We start from the raw sequence: 19,827 nt of genomic DNA on the forward strand, positions 1-19,827 counted from the left end.
GCGTCTGCAACCATGGCAAGCCACAATGCAAGTCCCCACACAGCAAGCATGTTGGGAGCACCATAGTAAACAAAGTGTAGACAGCTTTTCATTGGCTGATTTGTTGCCAGGAGAGAAAAGGAGTCCTTCTACTTCTTGTGGGGCTCTGCAACCGTCACAGGGTGAGAGAGTTCCCCCTTCTGGTCTCCTGACTGTATTTAATTTAGGTTTCTGTTTCTTAATTTTTTACATCCTTAACAGGAGGAGTCACTTAATAGCTGGGAACAACTTTATAGCTGCCACCAACCACAGGATAATAACAGTACCTTCCTTACGACTTTTCAGAATTAAATGAGGTGAAGCACGTCCAATGCTTAACACAGTATACTGCACTTAATAAGGGCACAACAACTATTAGAGGCCATTATTATTATTATCGTTATTATTATTATTTCCTGGTGCTGCTGAAAGTTCTTCTGTTCACTGCACTGGGCTAAACCTGACTTGAGAGGAAGAAAAGAAGGCGCTGTAATTACTCCCAATATTTAATTTGGAGACAGTAAAACACTGAGTCCAAGGGCACAGGCTTTGGAGTAATATGGACTTCTTATTAGGGCACATGATCTTAGACAAGTTACTTAACCTCTAGGGTCCTTGGCACTATGTTGTAGGCTTGTCCTTAGGGCGAAATTAACTCAATCCTGTGCCCAAAGTAGGTGCTGAGTATTCCCTGAATTATTAAATGTGGATTTTAGACTTATTTCAAATATTCAGTGAACCATACGCATAACAAAACCACAGTACAACTGTATGGAAAGCCCTTTACTGGCCTTTTCCATCTTTTGGGTCTCAGCTCAGATGTCACCTCCTCAGAGACAGACCTTCCCTGACTACATCATTTAAAGTGCTTCCCTCACCTCCAGTCACTTCTCCCCATTATCTTGTATTTACAGCTCGGGTAAAGCTCTGACACTGTCTTGCTCACTCTCTGGTTTATTTAATACGTCTCTGCCACTAGAAAGTAAGCGTCATAAAATCAGCGTTCTTGTTCTCTGTGTTCTCATCTCCTGTTGAGGATGGGCCTCAACATCTTCATTAACAAAAGCAGGCGATCGGAGGAGGAAGGAGGAAAGGTAAACACCCGCCGGCCCGACTGCGTCTCAGACCTCAAATTCCTTGCGGCGGGCCACCGCCCCTGCCACCCACGTGACTGGGGCACGCCCCCGGATGGGTGTGGCCTCCAATGCTGTGTGGGCCGCGTGCAGGCCTTGGTCTCAGGGAGGCGAGCTACGTCACACGCACGCAGGCCCTGCCCCCGCCCATTCTCGCCACAGGCGGAAAAGGGCGTGGCCAGGCGCGAGGCCCCCGCAGCCGGCGGCGCTGCCGCCTGAGTCGCCTCCAGGTGGCTGCTTCCGCCTCCCGGCCGCTCAGGCAGCTCGGAAGCCACTCTGTTTTGGGGTCCTCGCCGCTCTTCCACGTCTCCCGGAAGAGTAACTGGGCCGTGGCAGGTCCGGGACCAGGTTTGCTCAACCTGGGCCCTCTCCCGGCCGGCTGCTGAGAAGGGGCGGCCCGGGAGGGTGACCGGGCTGCGGTGCCGCCGCTCCAGAATCCTCAGGTGAGGCGGCCGCGGGGGCCGATGGGTCCCCTTGGGGCGTTAACGGCCTTAGAGGCTGGGACAGCATCCCCTCAGCGGAGACCCTGATCTCTCCGCCCTGCTGGGGGCTCGGGAAGAGGGCAGGAGAGCCCCCTTGGGCCTCCGCGAACGTTGCTTAGTGCCCTCCCCTTTCCTCCCTTTCCCACCCCCAGCCTGGTTTGGGCGCTCTTCCCTTTCCGGAGGCTCAAAGCAGTGGGTGGGGAGCGAAGTGGGAATCTGTACTCGCCTACCTAGGATGCTGATCCCTGAGCTCCAGCCTGCCTTCCTGTGTGTTGACACCTGGCCTTCGTGCAGGTCCTGCCACCGCCATCGGCCGACCCATCCCCATCCCCATCCCACGCTCTCTCACCCTCTCTTCACCTCCCCGCGGGCCACTTACTGGGCGGAATTTCTTGAGGGCTCTGTACCTCGGAAGTCTGCTATAGCTGTTCGTTTGTCCTTGGGGCAAGTGACCAGGGCCCATCTTAACATTTAATTGAGTACTCAATCTTAAGGCACAGGCTTTTGTTTTAAAGCCCTTTAAGATGAGAGGCAAGATATAAGACATTATTAAGTATGTTTTGATTGGTTTATTAGGCGAGGTAATTGTCGCCTGATTACCACCAGTGTTTACTCGGGAATAATACATACTCTGTAGGGAGTTTTATGTGTTTTGGAGCATGTCACTTCCATTTTCATTTGATTTCACATAAACTCTGCGAAATACCAGGCATATAATCACTCCATTTTATAAGGAACAGCTTTAGAGGGTGAGTCCCTTCTTGAGGTGGTTCAGATACTGGCAGGCTAGATGGGGAAGGCAGGGGTTAAAAAGTGGGTTTGGCTGACTTAGATTTGCATGTCTGAGCTGCTGTCTAAACTCTGGGATCTTTCTAAACCTTTTACCCCCATTTTTTTTGTGAAAAAAGGATACTGCTAGTTACTGCATAATGTGGTTGTGAACATTATGTGTGCTAAAGATAATGTGCTAACATAAAAATTAATTCCACTCAGCAGTATTTATGGGTGCATAGAATTCATTGGTGAGCAAACCAGACATGGCCTTTATCCACCCACTCCCCGCCCCCCTCCCCCCCTTTCCCCAGGAGAGAGAGACAGAGGAAAAATACGTATAAAACTTGAAGGGCTGTGAGGGAAAAGAATAGCGTGTGAACAGAGAGTGATAGGACCTAATTTAGATGGGACAAAAGAGCTGTTTTTGGAGCAGATGACCGTTCAAGGAAGACCAAGAACAAAAAAAGAGTTAACTGTAAAAGAGTGCTCCAGGCAAAAGGAACAGTGTGCACTTTCAAGGAATGGTGGTTGACTTTTCTATATGCCGCTCTTCTTTGTTGTGGAAACTAGTTATTTCATCATCATTATTTTGATTTATTGTGGCACTGGATAAGTACCCAGATATATGTATCGAGTGAATGGCTGTGCAATCATATTGTTTTATTCTGAACTTAGCTTAATGTGCATATAGTAGGTACTGAGAGTCTAAATTACTGGAGGTATGTTTTAGACATGTATATGCACGCCTAAATCATCCATGACAGTGCTGCCTAACATTGAGGTAGCTTTTGTAATCAGAAGTTGCTTCAATTTTTAGTACCTTGCAACAAAGTTCAAAGAATTGTTTTTGTTTGGTTATTTGGAATTTTGCCATATTGGTTATTTGATATTTGAGTGCTTTTGCTACATTAAGATTTATACTTTGTTTAAATAGGAATAACAATAGTGGTGTTAGTTGTAATTATGGTAATAGCAATTACTAAAATCCGTGCCTACCCATGTGCTAGGCATTTTTTGAAGTGTTTTTTAATGTATTGTTTCGTCTTAAAACCATCCTAACCCAGCAATCCCACTACTGGACATATACCCTGAGAACACCATAATTCAGAAAGATACATGCACCCCAGTGTTCATTGCAGCACTGTTTACAATAGTCAGGACATGGGAGCAACCTAAATGTCCATCAACAGATGAATGGATAAAGATGTGGCACATATACACAATGGAATATTCCTCAGCCATAAGAAGGAATGAAATTGAGTTCTTTGTAGTGAGGTGGATGGACCTTGAGTCTGTCATACAGAGTGAAGTAAGTCAGAAAGAGAAAAACAAATACCGTATGCTAACTCATATATATGGAATCTAAAAAAATAGTACTGATGAACTCAGTGGCAGGGGAAGAATAAAGACAGATGTAGAGAATAGACTTGAGGACATGGTGGGGGGTGGAGGGGAGTGGCGGGGAGAAGCTGGGACAGAGTGAGAGAATAGCATTGACATATATACACTACCAAATGTAAAATAGATAGCTAGTGGGAAGCAACTGCATAACACAGGGAGATCAACTAGATGACTGGTGATGACCTAGAGGGGCGGGATAGGGATGGTGGGAGGGAGGCTCAAGAGGGAGTGGATATGGGGATATATGTATGAATACAGCTGGTTTACTTTATTGTATAGCGGAAACTAGCACAACAGTGTAAAGCAATTACACTCCAATAAAGATCTGGAAAAAAAAATCCTATAATGTAAGCATACTTATTTTCCTCATTTTCTAGGCGAAGTTTCTCAGTTTGTTCAAAGTTACATGGTAAGAGGCAGGGTTAGGCTTTCCAACCCAGGACGATCTGACTCCAGAACCTGGTCTTCTCCACTGCGCTCTGCTGTTAAGCCATACTGATAGCTTTATGTCCTTTTTACAGGTTCACCAACAGGATTATTCTGCTACCATCATGTCCTGGTTTGCTGATCTTGCTGGAAAGGCAGAAGATCTTTTAAACAGAGTTGATCAAGGGGCTGCAACAGCTCTCAGTAGAAAAGAGAACACTAGCAACATAGTTTATAGCAAAAATACTGACTATCCCGAACTTCACCAGCAAAATACAGATTTGACTTATCAGACGGGACCTAAAGCTACTTACATTTCCTCAGCAGCTGATAACATTAGAAATCAAAAAGCCACCATCTTAGCTGGGACTGTAAATGTGAAAGGGTCTAGGACATCGGTGGAGGCCTCCCATCCTGTTGAGAATGCATCTCTTCCTAGGCCTTCATCCCAGTTTGTTCGAAGGAAAAAGTCAGAACCTGATGATGAGCTGCTGTTTGATTTTCTTAATAGTTCACAGAAGGAACCTACTGGGAAAGTGGAAATCAAAAAAGAAAGGGGCAAAACACCTGTCTTGCAGAGTTCTCGGACAACAAGCGTCAGTTCTGTGAACACCAATGTAACCACCGTCAAAACCATTGAAGAAAATCCTTCTGGGAGCCAAAGCCGTGGTAGTTAATCAGTCCTCTGTTTCTTTTATTTTTTAAAATATTTATTTATTTATTTATTTGGCTACCCTGGGTCTTAGTTGCGGCAAGCAGGATCTTCGTTGCGGCATGTGAACTCTTAGTTGTGGCTTGTGTGGTTTTCAGTTGTTTAATTTGCTGTGAAATTACCTCAACATGTACATCTTTTCACCTGCAAAAAATGATATTTACATGATAACGTAGCTAATTTGAGTACCTAGGAAGCATTTAAAAATAACGATAAACATGATAGGTTCTTGCAGGGATTCATTATAGAGCTGATAACTCATGGGAGTTTGTTATGTTTTTAAATGTTACAGCTCATTCCACAGTCTTGGCCCTTAGTGAATAAAATCTTTGTTGTATTTCAAGATAAAAGTGGTAAAGAGACAGATTTTGGGCTTTCAAGACAGGTGCATGCACTAGTAGTTGAGTAAGTATGAACAATCCTAAATTTCTTCTCAACTGTCTTTTGATTAATTATGCAAACATTTATTGAGACCCTGTTGGGCCAGGATACAGAAGTGAATGGGTTAGAGTTTATCAGACAAGATACATATGTACACAGATAATGTACATGTAGTGCAGTACGTGCAGTAGCTGAGGCATGGTCAGAGTATTGTGGAAGCATTGTCTTTTTCCTTATTGATTCATAAATACTCTTTATGTATTCTAGATGGCAATTCTTTCTCACCCTCCTCCAGTTTTACCTTGTAATTTTTTCCGTTTTCTGTAATGTCTCAATGAATAGAAGTTCTTAATATAATGATTTATCAACTTTTTCTTTATGGTTTGTGTTTTTTGCATCTTAGGAAATCTTTTCATATCCTGAGGTCATAAAGATATTTTACTATATTATAGGAAGGGGTTTATACTTTTGCCTTTCATATTTAGATATTTACCTAAAGTTGTTTTTTTATGTGTGGTGTGAGGTAGGCATCTAATTCCCTTTTTTCCCATATGGAAATCAGTTATCCCAGCACCATTTATTGAAAGTATTTCCTTTCCCTATTAATCTGCAATACCACCTCTGTCATATATCAAATATCCATCTATATATTGGTATGTTTCTGACACTTAATTCTGTTTCATTGGTTTATTTGTCTGTCTTGGAGTGGTGCCACGTTGTCTTAATTAATATGGCTTGATAATATGTCTTTATATCTCAAAGAACAGAGTCTACCACCTTGTCCTTCTTCAAGAATGTTTTGGCTGTTCTTGGGACTTTTGTACTTCCATATGCATTTTAGAATTTCCTTGCCAAGTTCCACAAAAATTCTGTTGTTCTTTTTATTGGGAGTCCATTGCTTCTCCAACCTATAGATAGTTTGGTAAGAATCAGCATCTTTACAATATAGACTCTTCTAACTTATTAACATGGTGTAATTATCTTTTAGATGTGTTTCATTAAGATTTTATTGTTTCTTCCATAAAGGTCTTGCGTACTTTTTGTTAGATTTATTCCTGGGTAGTTTGTATTTTTTAAAACTCTTATAAATGGTATGCTTTAAAATTTTTTACTTTCTGTTTGTTGCTGTATATTGGTTTTTGTAAACACACACACACATACACACGGCAACCTAAGATACCTCTTAAGCTTCATATTTTTCCTGTACACTCATTTAAATTTTCAACAACAACATAATATTATATGTAGATAATGACTGTTTTCGGCTTAATCCTTTTATCTTTTTCAAAACTATTTTTGTTGCCTTACTGCATTGACTTGTGCTTGAAAACTAATTTTGTGTCTTGTTCCTTGTCTTAGAGTGCTTTGACTGTTTCAGTTTGTGTTAGGTTTTTCATAGGTGCTTTTTATCCGGTTAAGGAAGTTTCCATGTATTTTTTTTTTTAATAAATTTGTTTATTTATTGGCTGCGTTGGGTCTTCGTTGCTGCTCGTGGGCTTTCTAGCTGTGGTGAGTGGGGGCTACTCTTTGTTGTGGGCTTATTGCAGTGGCTTCCCTTCCTGCAGAGCATGGGCTCTAGGCGTGTGAACTTCAGTAGTTGTGGCTCGTGGGCTTAATAGGTGTGGCTTGTGGGCTCTAGAGCATAGGCTTAGTAGTTGTGGCGCACGGGCTTAGTTGCTCCGAGGCATGTGGGATCTTCCCGGCCCAGGGATGGAACCCATGTCCCTTACATTAGCAGACAGACTCTTAACCATTGCGCCACCAGGGAAGCCCCTTCATGTATTTCTAGTTGGAGTTTTTATGTTGAATTTTAGCAGTGTTTTTTTCCTGTATGTGTTGAGATATCATGATTTTTCTTCTTAATATAGTATACAAATTAATTGATTTATTTAAACCTAAAACCAAACTTAACTTTCAGTAAATGTTTGCTAGAACTCACTGGTGAAACCATCAGGGTCTGGGGTATTCTTAGTGGAATATTTAACTGTTGATTCAATTGGTTTCATTTCTTTTTAAATCTGTTTTTGGTAAGTTATATTTTTTTCTAAGAATTTGTCTATTTCATATTCTTTGGGGAGGATTATATTTATTTTACTTAATTTCAGGAAAATAATGTTGTCACAGCTGAAATTTTAACACAAGCAGGCACTAATCATTTATAGTAACCCTGCAGAAATCAAAGCTTGATCACAGATACTACCTGAAGAATATCAGTACCTGGCCATGTGCTAAATGCTTGTTTTCTTAAAACAGCATTAATGCAGTATAACTGACATGCAGTAAACTCTACATTGTTAAAGTATACGGTTTGATGGGTTTCAACATCATGTACACTTAAAAATTCATTGACATGATGTAGTTTACAATGTCGCCCTTGGAAGACCATGTTTGGTTATGTTGGTCCTCTCTCGTATGCTTCTTTTCTATTTTGTTAATTTATGATCTTTATTATTCTGCTTTCTTTGGGTTTATTTTGCTGTTTTTGTAATCTTTATGATGGATACATAACTCATTAATTCCTTTCTTCCATTTTTAATGTGAATTTTTAAAGCTATAAATGTCTTTCTAAACACTATTTTAGATATATCTTACAGGTTTGGATATGTACTTTATTTCTTTTAAAAATCTTATAAAATTAAAAATAATTTTTAAAATTCTCAATTTTTACTCATTAAAAAGAAATATTTATTTTGGAAATTTCAAGTATACCAAAGTAGAGATTGATGGTTCCCCTCCACCCCCGTATTACCTTTTATCCAGCGATGGTAATCAACAGCTCATGGCCATTGTGTCATTTCTTCCCTCTCATTTTCAATCTCTTTCTTTACCCCTTCCTTCCACAGACTTATTTTGGAGAAAATCACAGATCTCATCATTTCTTCTATAAATATTTTATTAGCTCTAAAAAATACAAGTTTTAAAAACAAACATTCATACCATTATCGTCATAAAATTAATAATCCCTTAGTATCATCTAATATCTAGTCAGTATTCAGATTTCTGTTTGTCTCATTGTTTTTACATATATTGAAATTTGCAAATCTTGGTTGTACAGACAAATAGCTATACCTATGAAACCCACACCTTTGTTGTGATAAAGAATGTTTCCTTTGCCCCAAAGGGTGCCTCATGTCCTTTTCTAATCTCCCCACCCATCTCCCAAGCACCTGCTGTTCTGATTTTTTTCACCTTAAATTACTTCTGTCTGTTCTAAAACTCCATATTTGGCAGCAAAAAGTGGGGTCGTATAGTATGACTACTTTCTTATCTGACTTCTTTTATTCAACATGTTAGTGAGATTCTCTCATGTTATTGAGTATATTAATAGTTCCTTCTTATTGTGCAGTTTTTACTGTAGTATGGATATACCACAATTTATCTACTCTTCTTTTATAGACTTTGGGTTTTTTTTCCCATTTTTGGTTTTTGTGAATAAGGTATTACAAACATTTTTTGTACTTGTCTTTTTGTGGGAAAGTGTTTTTATTTTTCTTCAGTAAATACCCAGGAATTTCATTCCTGGGTCAAATGGTAGGTACATGTGTAATTTCTTAAGAAATTATGAAAACTTTCCCCACGGTGTTTATATCATTTATATTGCTACCAGCAACCTGTCTATAAGAGCTCCAGTTGCTCCATATCTTCAGCATTTTGTGTTGCCTTTTTAATTTTAGCTATCTAGCAGGTGTTTTTTGATTCTTGTTGTGGTTTTACTTTGCACTTCCTTGATCTCTAAAGATGTTGAGAAAGTTTTCATTTAGATATAGTTCATTTTTTAGCGGTATACTTGATTTTTTTGGAGTAAGTAAAAAAGTGTATTTGCATCACATTTAGTAACAAATTAAAGAGAAGATGAATCTGAATTAATGAGTATTTCTTTGGGTAAGGTAGTTTAGATTCCAGTTTAGTGTATAACAGATTGCTCTGACCTGTTATTACTCTCCTGCCTTGAAACCCACAGCTGTTCCTTTATGCCTTTCCAATATTTTCAGTGTTGAAGCTTCTCCCTTTTTTTCAAAAATGATTCATAGACAGAAGGAAGACCAAAACCCTTGTTACCCAAACCCAACCAAGTACATTTCTCTGCTTTTCCCGCCTCCCAGAACTGTATTCTTGTGTCTTTTGTTTATCACCATTCATTCAGTGTATCCAGACTTGAGGGTCCTTAGAAGTCTGTGAGCTCTATGTATGAGAATGAAATTTCATCAGAGGGAAGTCTATTAAAAATTTAACTTTACTTTTGATGGTGTTTTAGCTATAGCAGTCAACTTAAGCCAAAAGGTATTCTACCACAGTAAGCTACTAATGCATATATAGTGAGCATGCCAATGTAACAAAGATATATTTGCTTTTTTTACAGAAGCCTCTAATAATTCAGATTCTGGCCATGAAGGCCAAGAGGATTCTTCAAAGGAAAATGTACCATCAAATGCTGCCTGTGCTGATCACAACCCAGTGCCTAAAGATGATGGCAAATCACATGAACTGTCTAATCTTCGACTGGAGAATCAACTGCTGAGGAACGAAGTTCAGTCTTTAAATCAAGAAATGGCCTCATTACTTCAAAGATCCAAGGAAACTCAAGAGGGTAGAGCCTTATTTAAATTACCCAGGGTTAGGAATTTAGCATTTCAAAAATAAACTAAAAACTTGGTTATATCTCAACTATTAGAAATGCTTTAGATGAGACTTGTAAAATGGTGTTTGCATAGAAATGTAGGGCCCAGATTTGGAAATGGGACCAATCATCCTCCCACCCACCTGAAACGGAACACTGGCCTATTTGGTCATTCTTCAGGAACCATGAATAGGAGGATAGTTTAAGACTTGTTAGACTGACTTTACAAGAAGCTTCACTTTACCCAGACTAATTTAGACATAGAAATAGTTTTTCCAGAGACCTTGTACAGTTTGCTTCAATATTAATTTTTGTTGTTGTTGTTGGCAGACTGCAATTACAGATGGTATATAAGGGTACGGAAATCTGCACTGCATTGCTCTCTGCACCAATTTTCTAGGTTAAAAGAACATCTTTTTGCCACAGTAATTGAAAGAAACATTTCTTTCCAGTGTTTATCTTCAGGTTTTATTTTTGTTTCTCTTGGTCTTACTGGGGTGTGCATTGTCTACCCTTGATTTGGATGTGCATTCTTTCCTGTCTGTAGCAGAACTTTAAAAATCCACTGACCATCTTAATCTTGTGAACTCTTGGCTATCTACTGGTTTGGCTCCCAAATACTTTATGACGTATCTCCAGAAAAAAACATTTGTAGAACAGCAGCTAGCTTCATGCCTGTTTCCAACCAATTAACTGTAATATAGATATGAATGTTGGCCTTGAAAAATGGAGGTCTGTCTTAGAGCAAAAAATTTGAAGATACTTGTAAGCTCCTAATTTTTTGCAATAAGTACTAAAGGGATTCAAAGGAGAACCTTTGTGTGCTCTGAGAAAGATGTGTTTACTTGTATGGAGAAATTTCTTTCTTTTTCTTTTTTTTCAGAATTAAACAAAGCAAGAGCAAGAGTTGAAAAGTGGAATGTTGACCATTCAAAGAGTGATCGAATAACTCGAGAACTTCGAGCCCAGGTAGATGATCTGACTGAGGCGGTGGCTGCAAAGGATTCCCAGCTGGCTGTGCTGAAAGTGAGACTCCAGGAAGCTGACCAGCTGCTGAATACTCGCACAGAAGCACTGGAAGCCTTACAGAGTGAAAAATCGCGGTAGCTAATTCTATTAATAATGAGAAAATGAGCTAGAATGTTTATCAATGCAAGTAATGATAAACATGATAGTAAACAGTATCTTATGAAAATTTAACTTGGGAAATTTACAAGAGGGAAAATGCAGCTTTTGGTAATGCTAGAAATGTATGTGATTAAAAATGGATTTATTATTTGAATCTTGAGATGCATTGTTAGCAAATTCTGAATTTAAAAATATTTGAAGAGCAGTGTCATTAATCTTTTGACATATAATGATGTGTGGCATGTGCTTATATTTGGATCCCTAAAAATATAGGTTACAGTCCATTAAAAGGGAAAAAGATTTCTCTAAGAATGTTTTAGTCAAACCGTCTTTTGTGCTAATATACTGATACTCTAAAAATTATTCTACCTTTTCACTTGTGTACTGTGGAAATGAATTATTTCAAGTGATGTATTTACTTTTCAGAATAATGCAGGATCACAGTGAAGGTAGTAGCCTGCAGAATCAAGCCCTACAGACTCTTCAGGAGAGACTGCACGAAGCAGATGCCACTCTGAAGAGAGAGCAGGAGAGCTATAAACAAATGCAGGTTAGAATGGGGACCGCAGGGCTCTTTTATTATTTGGATGAGGGGGAATCACTTTATACTGTTCATAACACATTTACTGTAATAAAATTCTGCAGTGTATTTCAGAAAATTCTGTGTGACAAAAACTGAAAATTTAGCTTGATCCTTGCTAAATTTAGTTTTCTATGTTGAAAAACAGTTAAAATACTTAATATTCGTTAGTTATATATATCTTTTCATTTAATTTGGTTGTGTAGCCAGCATTACCGTTATTTGATTAAAAGCTGATTTGCGGCATCTCATTTATTCTTTTTATTTAAGCTTTTAGTGGTTCCAATGTAATCTGATTCTGTTATTTCAAGAGAAAATTGTGTGTAATATTTATTTAGAGTTTTACACTGAAGTGAGTTTTTGCATCTAGGCTAGTGATTTTCAGCTCTGTCTGCACATTAAAACTTTCTGATGCTGAGTCTTCATTCCCAGGGAGTCAGAGCCCATTGTATGAGGTAGGACATAGGTATTGGTGTTTTGAATTTACAAGATTTGCAGTGTAGCTAATGGGCAGTCAGGACTGAGAACCACTGGTTCAGACTGTCTTTTCAACAGATGAAAATAGTTCAGCGCTAAAAGTAAATAACAGGTAATATAGGCTTTTAAAATTTTTTATTAATATATTTTATTTACCACAGTATATCCCAAAGTACTATCATCTCAACATGCAGTTAATGTTAAGAATTATTCATGTGATATTTTATGGGGTTTTTTTGCATACTGATTCTTTAAAATATGGTATATTTTACACTTAGAGCACATCTCAATTCATTCACCAAATTTTCTTCAGAAATACTTGATCTGTATTAGATTTCTTAAAATTTATAGGTGAAAAAGTTGTTCTAAACATACTCAGAAGTTCTCCAGTAACAGTTCCTCAAAAAGTTAAGTGTAGGGTTACCATATGACCCAGCAGTTCTGCTCCTAGGTATATACCCAAGAGAATCGGAAGTACGTGTTCATACAAAAACTTGTACATGGGTGTTCACAGCAGCATTATTCATAACAGGCCCAAACTGGAAACAAGACAGTGTCCATCGGTTGCTGAATGGATTAACAAAGTGCCGCACATCCACACAAGGAGATACCATTCAGCCACAAAGAGGGATGAATTACTGACTCATGCTACATGCATGAACCTTTAAGACATTATCCTAAGTGAAGGAAGACAGACACAAAAGGCTACATATTGTTGATTCCATTTGTATGAAATGTCCAGAATAGGCAGATCTATAGAGGAAGAAAGTAGATAAATGATTGCCAGGGGCTGGGAGGGGAGGGAGGTGTGGGTAGAGGATTTCTATTTGGGGTGAAAATGTCCTGAAATCAGATAATGGCAATGATTGCACAATGCTGAGAACACTGAACTACACTGCATTATATTCAGGAATACACTGAATTGTACACCTTAAAAGGGTGAACTCTATGGTATGTGAATTATATCTCCATAAATCTGTTATTAATTGAATTGCGCTTCCATTTTATGTTAAATTAATTAAAATGAATAACCTTTAAAATTCAATTCTGAGTTGCATTAAGCACATTTTGCATGCTCAGTGCACTGCATTGAGTGGTCCTCTTGCTCCTTTTCTTCCATGTAGGAGTTAATAGTGGGTCAGAGGTTTGTGGGCTTCAGTTATGGGCGTGTAACTATAAAAGCTTTCTGACTTCTGCCTCACCTTCTGAGTTTTTTGGTGATGGGAGCTTTTGAAAATAAGGGTAAAATATAAATAATTCTCAACTAAATTTAGGCTAGTAAGGGACAGACCATGTGTTTTTTAGGGTGTGCTTTAAAAGTTTCTTAAGCTAAAAAAATTAGAGTGAATAGTTTATTAGAAAAATTGAAATAAAGGAAAAACATTAGCCATGATATTAAAAAAGATGTAGCTGTGTACTTGTGTCTTTTATTTGTTTTCTAATAGACTTTCTAGTTTTCTGTAGACCTTTATTCATTGATCAGCTAGTGTCAGACCAGACCTGGTATCCAAGTGACCAGATTCACCTGGGAAGCTTCTTAAAAAACAGATTTCCAGACTTCCTAGGTGGTGCAGTGGTTAAAAGTCCGCCTGCCAATGCAAGAGACACGGGTTCAAGCCCTGCTCTGGGAAGATTCCACATGCCACAGAGCAGCTAAGCCCAGGCACCACAACTATTGAGCCTGTGCTCTAGAGCTCATGAGCCACAACTATTGAGCCAATGTGCCACAAGTATTGAAGCCCACGTGCCTAGAGCCCATGCTTTGCAACAAGAGAAGCCACTACAATGAGGAGCCCGCACACCACAATGAAAAGTAGCCCCTGCTTGCAGCAACTAGAGAAAGCCCATGTGCAGCAACAAAGACCCAATGCAGCCAATAAATAAATTAAATAAATAAATAAATAAATAAATAAATAAATAAAATAAAAATTAAAAAAAACAACAGATTTCCAAGCCCCGTCTTAGAAATTCCAATTCATTTAAGCCCAAGGAAGTCCTTGGGCAGCTATATTTTTAAGATTCCCTCACCAATTTTGATGAGTTGCCGTGTTTAGGAACTACAGCCTTAGAATTCCTGTGCTTCAATCCCTAATAAATGAAGAACTTTTTTACTTCCCAGTTATGTTGTTGGGCTGAGCTAATAAATGCCGTAAGATATCTAGATGGGTGGTTGTCACTGTACCTCAAAGCAAAATGACATAATAAGTATGACATAAAACTTTGTCACAGAGTGAGTTTGCTGCACGCCTTAATAAAGTAGAAGTGGAGCGTCAGAATTTGGCAGAAGCAGTTACCCTGGCAGAAAGAAAATGCTCAGATGAGAAGAAGAGAGTGGATGAGCTACAGCAGCAAATCAAAATGCTGAAGTCTAACTTGGAGTCCTCCAAGCAGGAATTAATTGACTACAAGCAAAAAGCGACTAGAATACTCCAGGTAAGCGTTCATGTGTGAACGTTAAGATAGGCCAGCTGACTGAGAGACACTCCGAGACTTTGTATAGGTCTGTGGGATGCTTTGTGCCTGTTTGACTGGGTTGGCTTGCTTCAGGTGTCTTGCTCTTCTTAGAAATATTACAAAAAAGAGGAAATGTCTCCTTTTCCTACCATTTTTTTCCTTTTAAGAAAAAATTCATTCTGCCACTGCCTAGTTCAGTTCTTCAACCTGTCACTGTAATCACTGTGATAATGTCAGTGTTTGTTTTCAGTGTTTGTTTTTAACAGCTGTTATATTCTTCCTTGCTGATCCTCTTCTGAATTTTTCAGAGCAACTTATCAGCTCTCAGATCTCCTCTCCCAGCTTTTTCCCTCTCCTTTAGATCTAAGACTGTAGTCATTCTAATGTAGTTTTCAGCTTCTCTTTCCTTTGCCTTTCACATCAGAGGGAAGACGTGTCCTTTCCTTTTTATTTTCTAGGATAATTTTTCTGCCTGTGCATTCATTCCATCCCTTTCCACCTCATTTAAGCCCTTTCCCCATAAGTCTGTCCTCGTTCTTCCCCTGTATCTTTCTCTCTGCTGCCGCCTTCTGGCCTGGGCTTGCTCAAGAGCACATGGTTACTTAGTGGAAGAACAAAGACCAGATCTTGAAACACCTGAGGAAAAAACATTGCTTTTGGCTTTTTTGACCACTTTGATCCGCTTCCCTGTCCTTCTCCTTCCTTTTAATGTCAGACTTGTGAGAATTAGTGTGGTATCTGCTGTCTTCATTTTAGAACTGTTAACTTTAACTCTTTCGTGTAATTTCTGTCCCCACTACATTTCTGAAATAGTCTTCTCAAAAGTTTTTAATGACCTAAATGCTTTCTGTCCTCTTACTAGTTTCTATCCACTTTGGTCTTGGTAGAGCTTTTTGACCCTGTGGACCCTCCTACCTTCTTGAAAGTTGCCTTGTGATGTCACTTGTACTGCCTTAGCTCTGTGTTTTCTCTTTACTGCTGTTTCTGTTGGGTCCTCTTCAGTCCTCTTTTGGTATTCTTTCTTATTTTGCTTTGTCATATACTCTGCTTCTGTCCCTTGATGTGACTTAAACATGGCTCCAACCTCAACTTCCCACCTGGTTTCTGAATGCCTGCCGTGCTTCTCTGCATGGGATGCCCCAACCCCTAAATCAGCTTCCCCTTCCTTCTTCTGTTTTGGTAAATAACATTGCCCTCTTCCTAGGCAGTGAAGCTTGAAACTGCAGTGTCATTTTGACTCTACCCTTTTCCTCTAGCCCCTGCCTCCTGTTGGCTATGAACACCTTTTCTGTTCTACTTCCATGACTATCATATCCATCTGCTCCAAACTCTTCTTTCTAATTGTTTGTGACATATCAATGTACTTTGTTAATTCATCTGAGAGGTGCTTAACTGAGCACCTAACTATTCACTGGGCACTGTAACAGGTGCTGAGGACACTGAGCTCAAAAGATGTGTGAGGGATGACACTGAGGCAATTGATACAATGAAGTTATTGATGCCGTACTATGGGAGCTTGAAAGAAAAAGTCCTTAAAACCTGCCTGGAGATGTCTGGGATCACTGGAGATGCTGTATGAAGAGGAACTTGAAGGATGGCTAGGAAGACTCATGGTAGGGAGGAGATTTCAGATAGAACAGCCTGGGCCAGAGCAAAGGGGGCCTGAGGGAACATGGTGTATTTAGGAGACCCACCTAGTTCTCTGTTGCTGGAGCATCAAGTATTAGAGATTGAGAGATGGGAGAGAAAGCTCAGTGACAGCGGACGCCAGATGGTGGAAGACCTGTGTACCATGCAGAGGAGTTTTGATTGTATCCTGTAGGTGATGGTAGTGGGAGGTGTTAGAGGATTTGAGCAGCGTGATCAGATTTGGGTGTAAGAACCTTGGCAGTCATGAAGAGGTGAGGGGAGAGTTGGATCTCTGCCTTGTTTATTGTTGAATCCCCAGCACAGTGCCTGGCCCTCAGTGGGTAGTCAGTGAATTGTTGAATACGTTGAAGGGGTGAGGAGTGGGATGGTGAAATGTAGATGATAAAGAGGTGATTATCAAAAATAATGATAAGAAATTATGAGGACCTGATCTAAGTTTGTGGCAGTGAGGCTGGCGAACCAGGGACTGCTAGGAGAAATGTAGGACGTAGAATATGTGAGATTTGGAGATTTAATTGGAAGAAGAGAAGAAAAGGTAAATGGAATCTAGGAAGATTCCAGGTTTCTGGTTTGAGTCTATGAGTGTTCTCATATACTACTACAAAAAGGAAAAAAGGAAAGACAGCAGGTTATGGTTGAAGGAGATTATGATAAATTATGGTGAGTTTGCAAAACTGGTGTGACATCGAGGTGAATTGTAGGCCTGAAGCTCAGTAGAGAGGTGTGCTCTTTAGCCACATGGAGGTATGGATGTATAGATATAGATATAGAGCTAATCATATTTATTACAGAAAATTTGAAAAATACAGAAAAGCTTGAAGACATCACCCATAATTCTACTACATAAAAAGGAGAAACTATTTTTGATGGAGGAGAGTGACGTTCAGATATTTATATTTAAGGTGAAGGAACCAAAGGTCCTTTTTATTACTGGCCTAGGATTAAAGTGCTTTTTAAACTAGTCTTCCCATGTCGAATGTCTTCTTCCACTCATCCTTTATTCTAGGGGTCAGCAAACTCTTTCTGTAAAGGGTCAAATTGTACATATTGTAGATTTTGAGGGCTGTATGTGATCTCCATCACATATTCTTTGTCTTTACATTTTTATAATCCTTTGAAAATATAAAAAACCATTCTTAGCTTAGTGGCCTGTACAAAAAAAGGCCACAGGCCAGACTTGGCCCATTGACCACAGTTTGTGAACTACTGCTTTAAACCACTGCCAGATTTACCCTCCTCAAGCGCATCTCCGATCGTATCATTTCCTTATCCACTTTCTGGTAATTGGATTTAGACTGCCAAATAAAATTCAAACATTTTAGCTTGGTATCTGAAGCCCCCACAAATTGGTTCTTAACATGCTCTCTGAACACAGCTCAGAATACTTTCAGGCCCTCTTGCTTTTGCATTTTTATGCTTTGTCCTCTGTTTTTTCTACACCTTTTAAAATCTTAACCATTTTCCAGGACGAGTATAAGTGCTGTCTTTCAAGTAAAGCCTTCTCTTCCCCAGAAGTGGTTTTTCCTGCTCAGAATTCTGCAAGTAATCGTACTGTAGCCTTCTCTCAGCTTGTGTTTATTGCCTTCTGTTGAATATTTGTCCCTTCCCTTTTAGCTTATAAGGCTGAGGTTACTATCTGGAGTGAGAGACATTATCTTTATTACATATGACACTTAGCATAGTGCTAAACCCATTGTAAGTGCTCCATAAACATTTGTTGAGTGGAATGTGATGGGGGGAGAAAGCATAAGAAAGGATGAGAGGAAAGTGTGAGAAGAATCTTGTTAATAACAAGTTTTCAGCAATAACATGGTCCTGGGGACCACAGCCCAAGAACACTGTACAGCAAGGCTCTGTTGCATTTTTATCCCTATGGATTAGCATAGCATTCTGTGGACTTTGTCTGATGGAGAATATAATTGGAATATTCCCATAGTGGTTTAATTGGTGTGTGGTAATCTCTGCTTTGCTTATTCTTTTTTTATGATAGTCTAAAGAAAAATTGATTAACAGCTTAAAGGAAGGATCTGGTTTTGAAGCCCTAGATAGCAGTACCGCTAATAGCATGGAACTAGAAGAACTTCGACATGAGAAGGAGATGCAAAGAGAGGAAATACAGAAACTGATGGGTCAGATGCATCAGCTGAGATCTGAATTACAGGTAAGATTCATTACAGTTCAGCTTCACAGACAGCCATTTACTCCCAGGTTTTAGTAGTTTGAGAGATGATGGATTCTGTATTTTGGGGGAAGAGTATTAGTGAAACTTTGGGAATATTAGTTACCATTATAGAAGTGACTCTAAAGCAATAGGTTTCTTGTCCATTGATTGACTTGAAGTTACAGGAGTGAGAAACATAGATTCATTCATTCAACCAGTACTTACCAATTATTTGCCATGTGCCAGGCATCTTCTAGGCTTAGAGTTATAACAGGGAGCCAGACAATCTTCATATTTATGGATCTAACATTCTAGTGGCTAAAACCAAATTAAATTTGGGCTTGTTTTAAAACTAGGATATTTTCTAGTATTAGCATGGGCTTAGGGATGATCTTTTATAGTTTCATGCATAATCTTATAATTTATAGTTTGTATAATTAACATATTTAATCTGAAGGTAAAATTGGGCCACTTATTTATCTTAAACATGGGCTCTTTGATGTAGGAGCGGTCTCTGAAGATGAGAAAGATAAGGTGTGGGGTAATGTGCCTTCTGTTCTTAGGGAAAAAAAAATCCTTCTGTCAAGAATATTTATCCATGCATCAGCTTAGGAAGTTATTGATTTGTAAGATGTACGTGAACATCAATGACAAGTGTGGAAGGTGTGAGAATGGGTGGGCTTGTCTGGGGCATAGGCCTGACTATCAGATCTAGGTGCAGATCCTCTGTCCTGGCTTTGGCACTTAATAGATGTGTTCCCTTGCACCAGGTACCACATCTCACAGAGCCTTAGTGTTCTGATCTGTAAATTGCAGATGAGAAAGTTCTCTTGAAAATAAGGGATATTATATGTAAAGGGCCTAGCATTGTTCCCGGACACGTAATAGGCTCTGTAAATAGTAGCTGCTGTTATTTCTGGGTTTTTTTAAATTATCCTTTAAAGTGTAGAATCTTTTTCCTATAAGTAATTTTGAATTCCAAAGACTTCAGTCCCATGAATTTGAAATTGAATACATGCTAAAATTTTCATACCTATTCTGTGTCTTTTGGGTGAGATTATGAAAAATATGATTTGTTTTATTTAATGTCTCATCCCTACCCCAGCATCATTGATGATATTAACACATTTTCTTACCTTTACTCAAGAAGCTTATGAAATTGATAATAAAGATGATAGTACTAGGTCTGGCAAAATGGAAGAATTGTTAATAATTATAATAGCTGAGCCCTTAATGTGCCAAACCCTGCACTAAGCACTCAGTATATATCCTTTCATTTATTCCTTACCGTAACCCGTGAGGGAGATGATATATTCTCATTTTACAGTTTGAAGAAATTTTGGTGCGGAGAAGGAGAATAACTTGCCCTGACTTGTAAAATGGCAGAGCCAGGATTAGAACCCTAGTCTGTCTGATTCCAGAACATGTATCC

General features: G+C 39.1%; 1 protein-coding gene across 2 annotated transcripts in view; it reads left to right on the forward strand.

Moving 5' to 3' along the window:
* The first annotated feature begins 1,332 nt into the window (after positions 1-1,332).
* GOLGA5 (golgin A5) overlaps positions 1,333-19,827 on the forward strand; it is a 30,935-nt gene continuing 12,440 nt past the window's right edge. Inside the window, exons 1-7 of one of the 2 annotated variants that reach the window (XM_057732745.1) lie at positions 1,333-1,594; positions 4,330-4,903; positions 9,688-9,915; positions 10,829-11,048; positions 11,500-11,623; positions 14,360-14,563; positions 18,225-18,395. In XM_057732745.1, coding sequence (XP_057588728.1) covers positions 4,360-4,903; positions 9,688-9,915; positions 10,829-11,048; positions 11,500-11,623; positions 14,360-14,563; positions 18,225-18,395 — 1,491 coding nt within the window. In that variant the 5' untranslated portion in view covers positions 1,333-1,594; positions 4,330-4,359. The remainder of the gene's footprint in view (positions 1,595-4,329; positions 4,904-9,687; positions 9,916-10,828; positions 11,049-11,499; positions 11,624-14,359; positions 14,564-18,224; positions 18,396-19,827) is intronic. The other variant, XM_057732744.1, reaches the window with a different exon arrangement.

Source organism: Hippopotamus amphibius, chromosome 4, assembly GCF_030028045.1.
Source record: "Hippopotamus amphibius kiboko isolate mHipAmp2 chromosome 4, mHipAmp2.hap2, whole genome shotgun sequence".
In the NCBI taxonomy this organism is placed as follows: Eukaryota; Metazoa; Chordata; class Mammalia; order Artiodactyla; family Hippopotamidae; genus Hippopotamus; species Hippopotamus amphibius.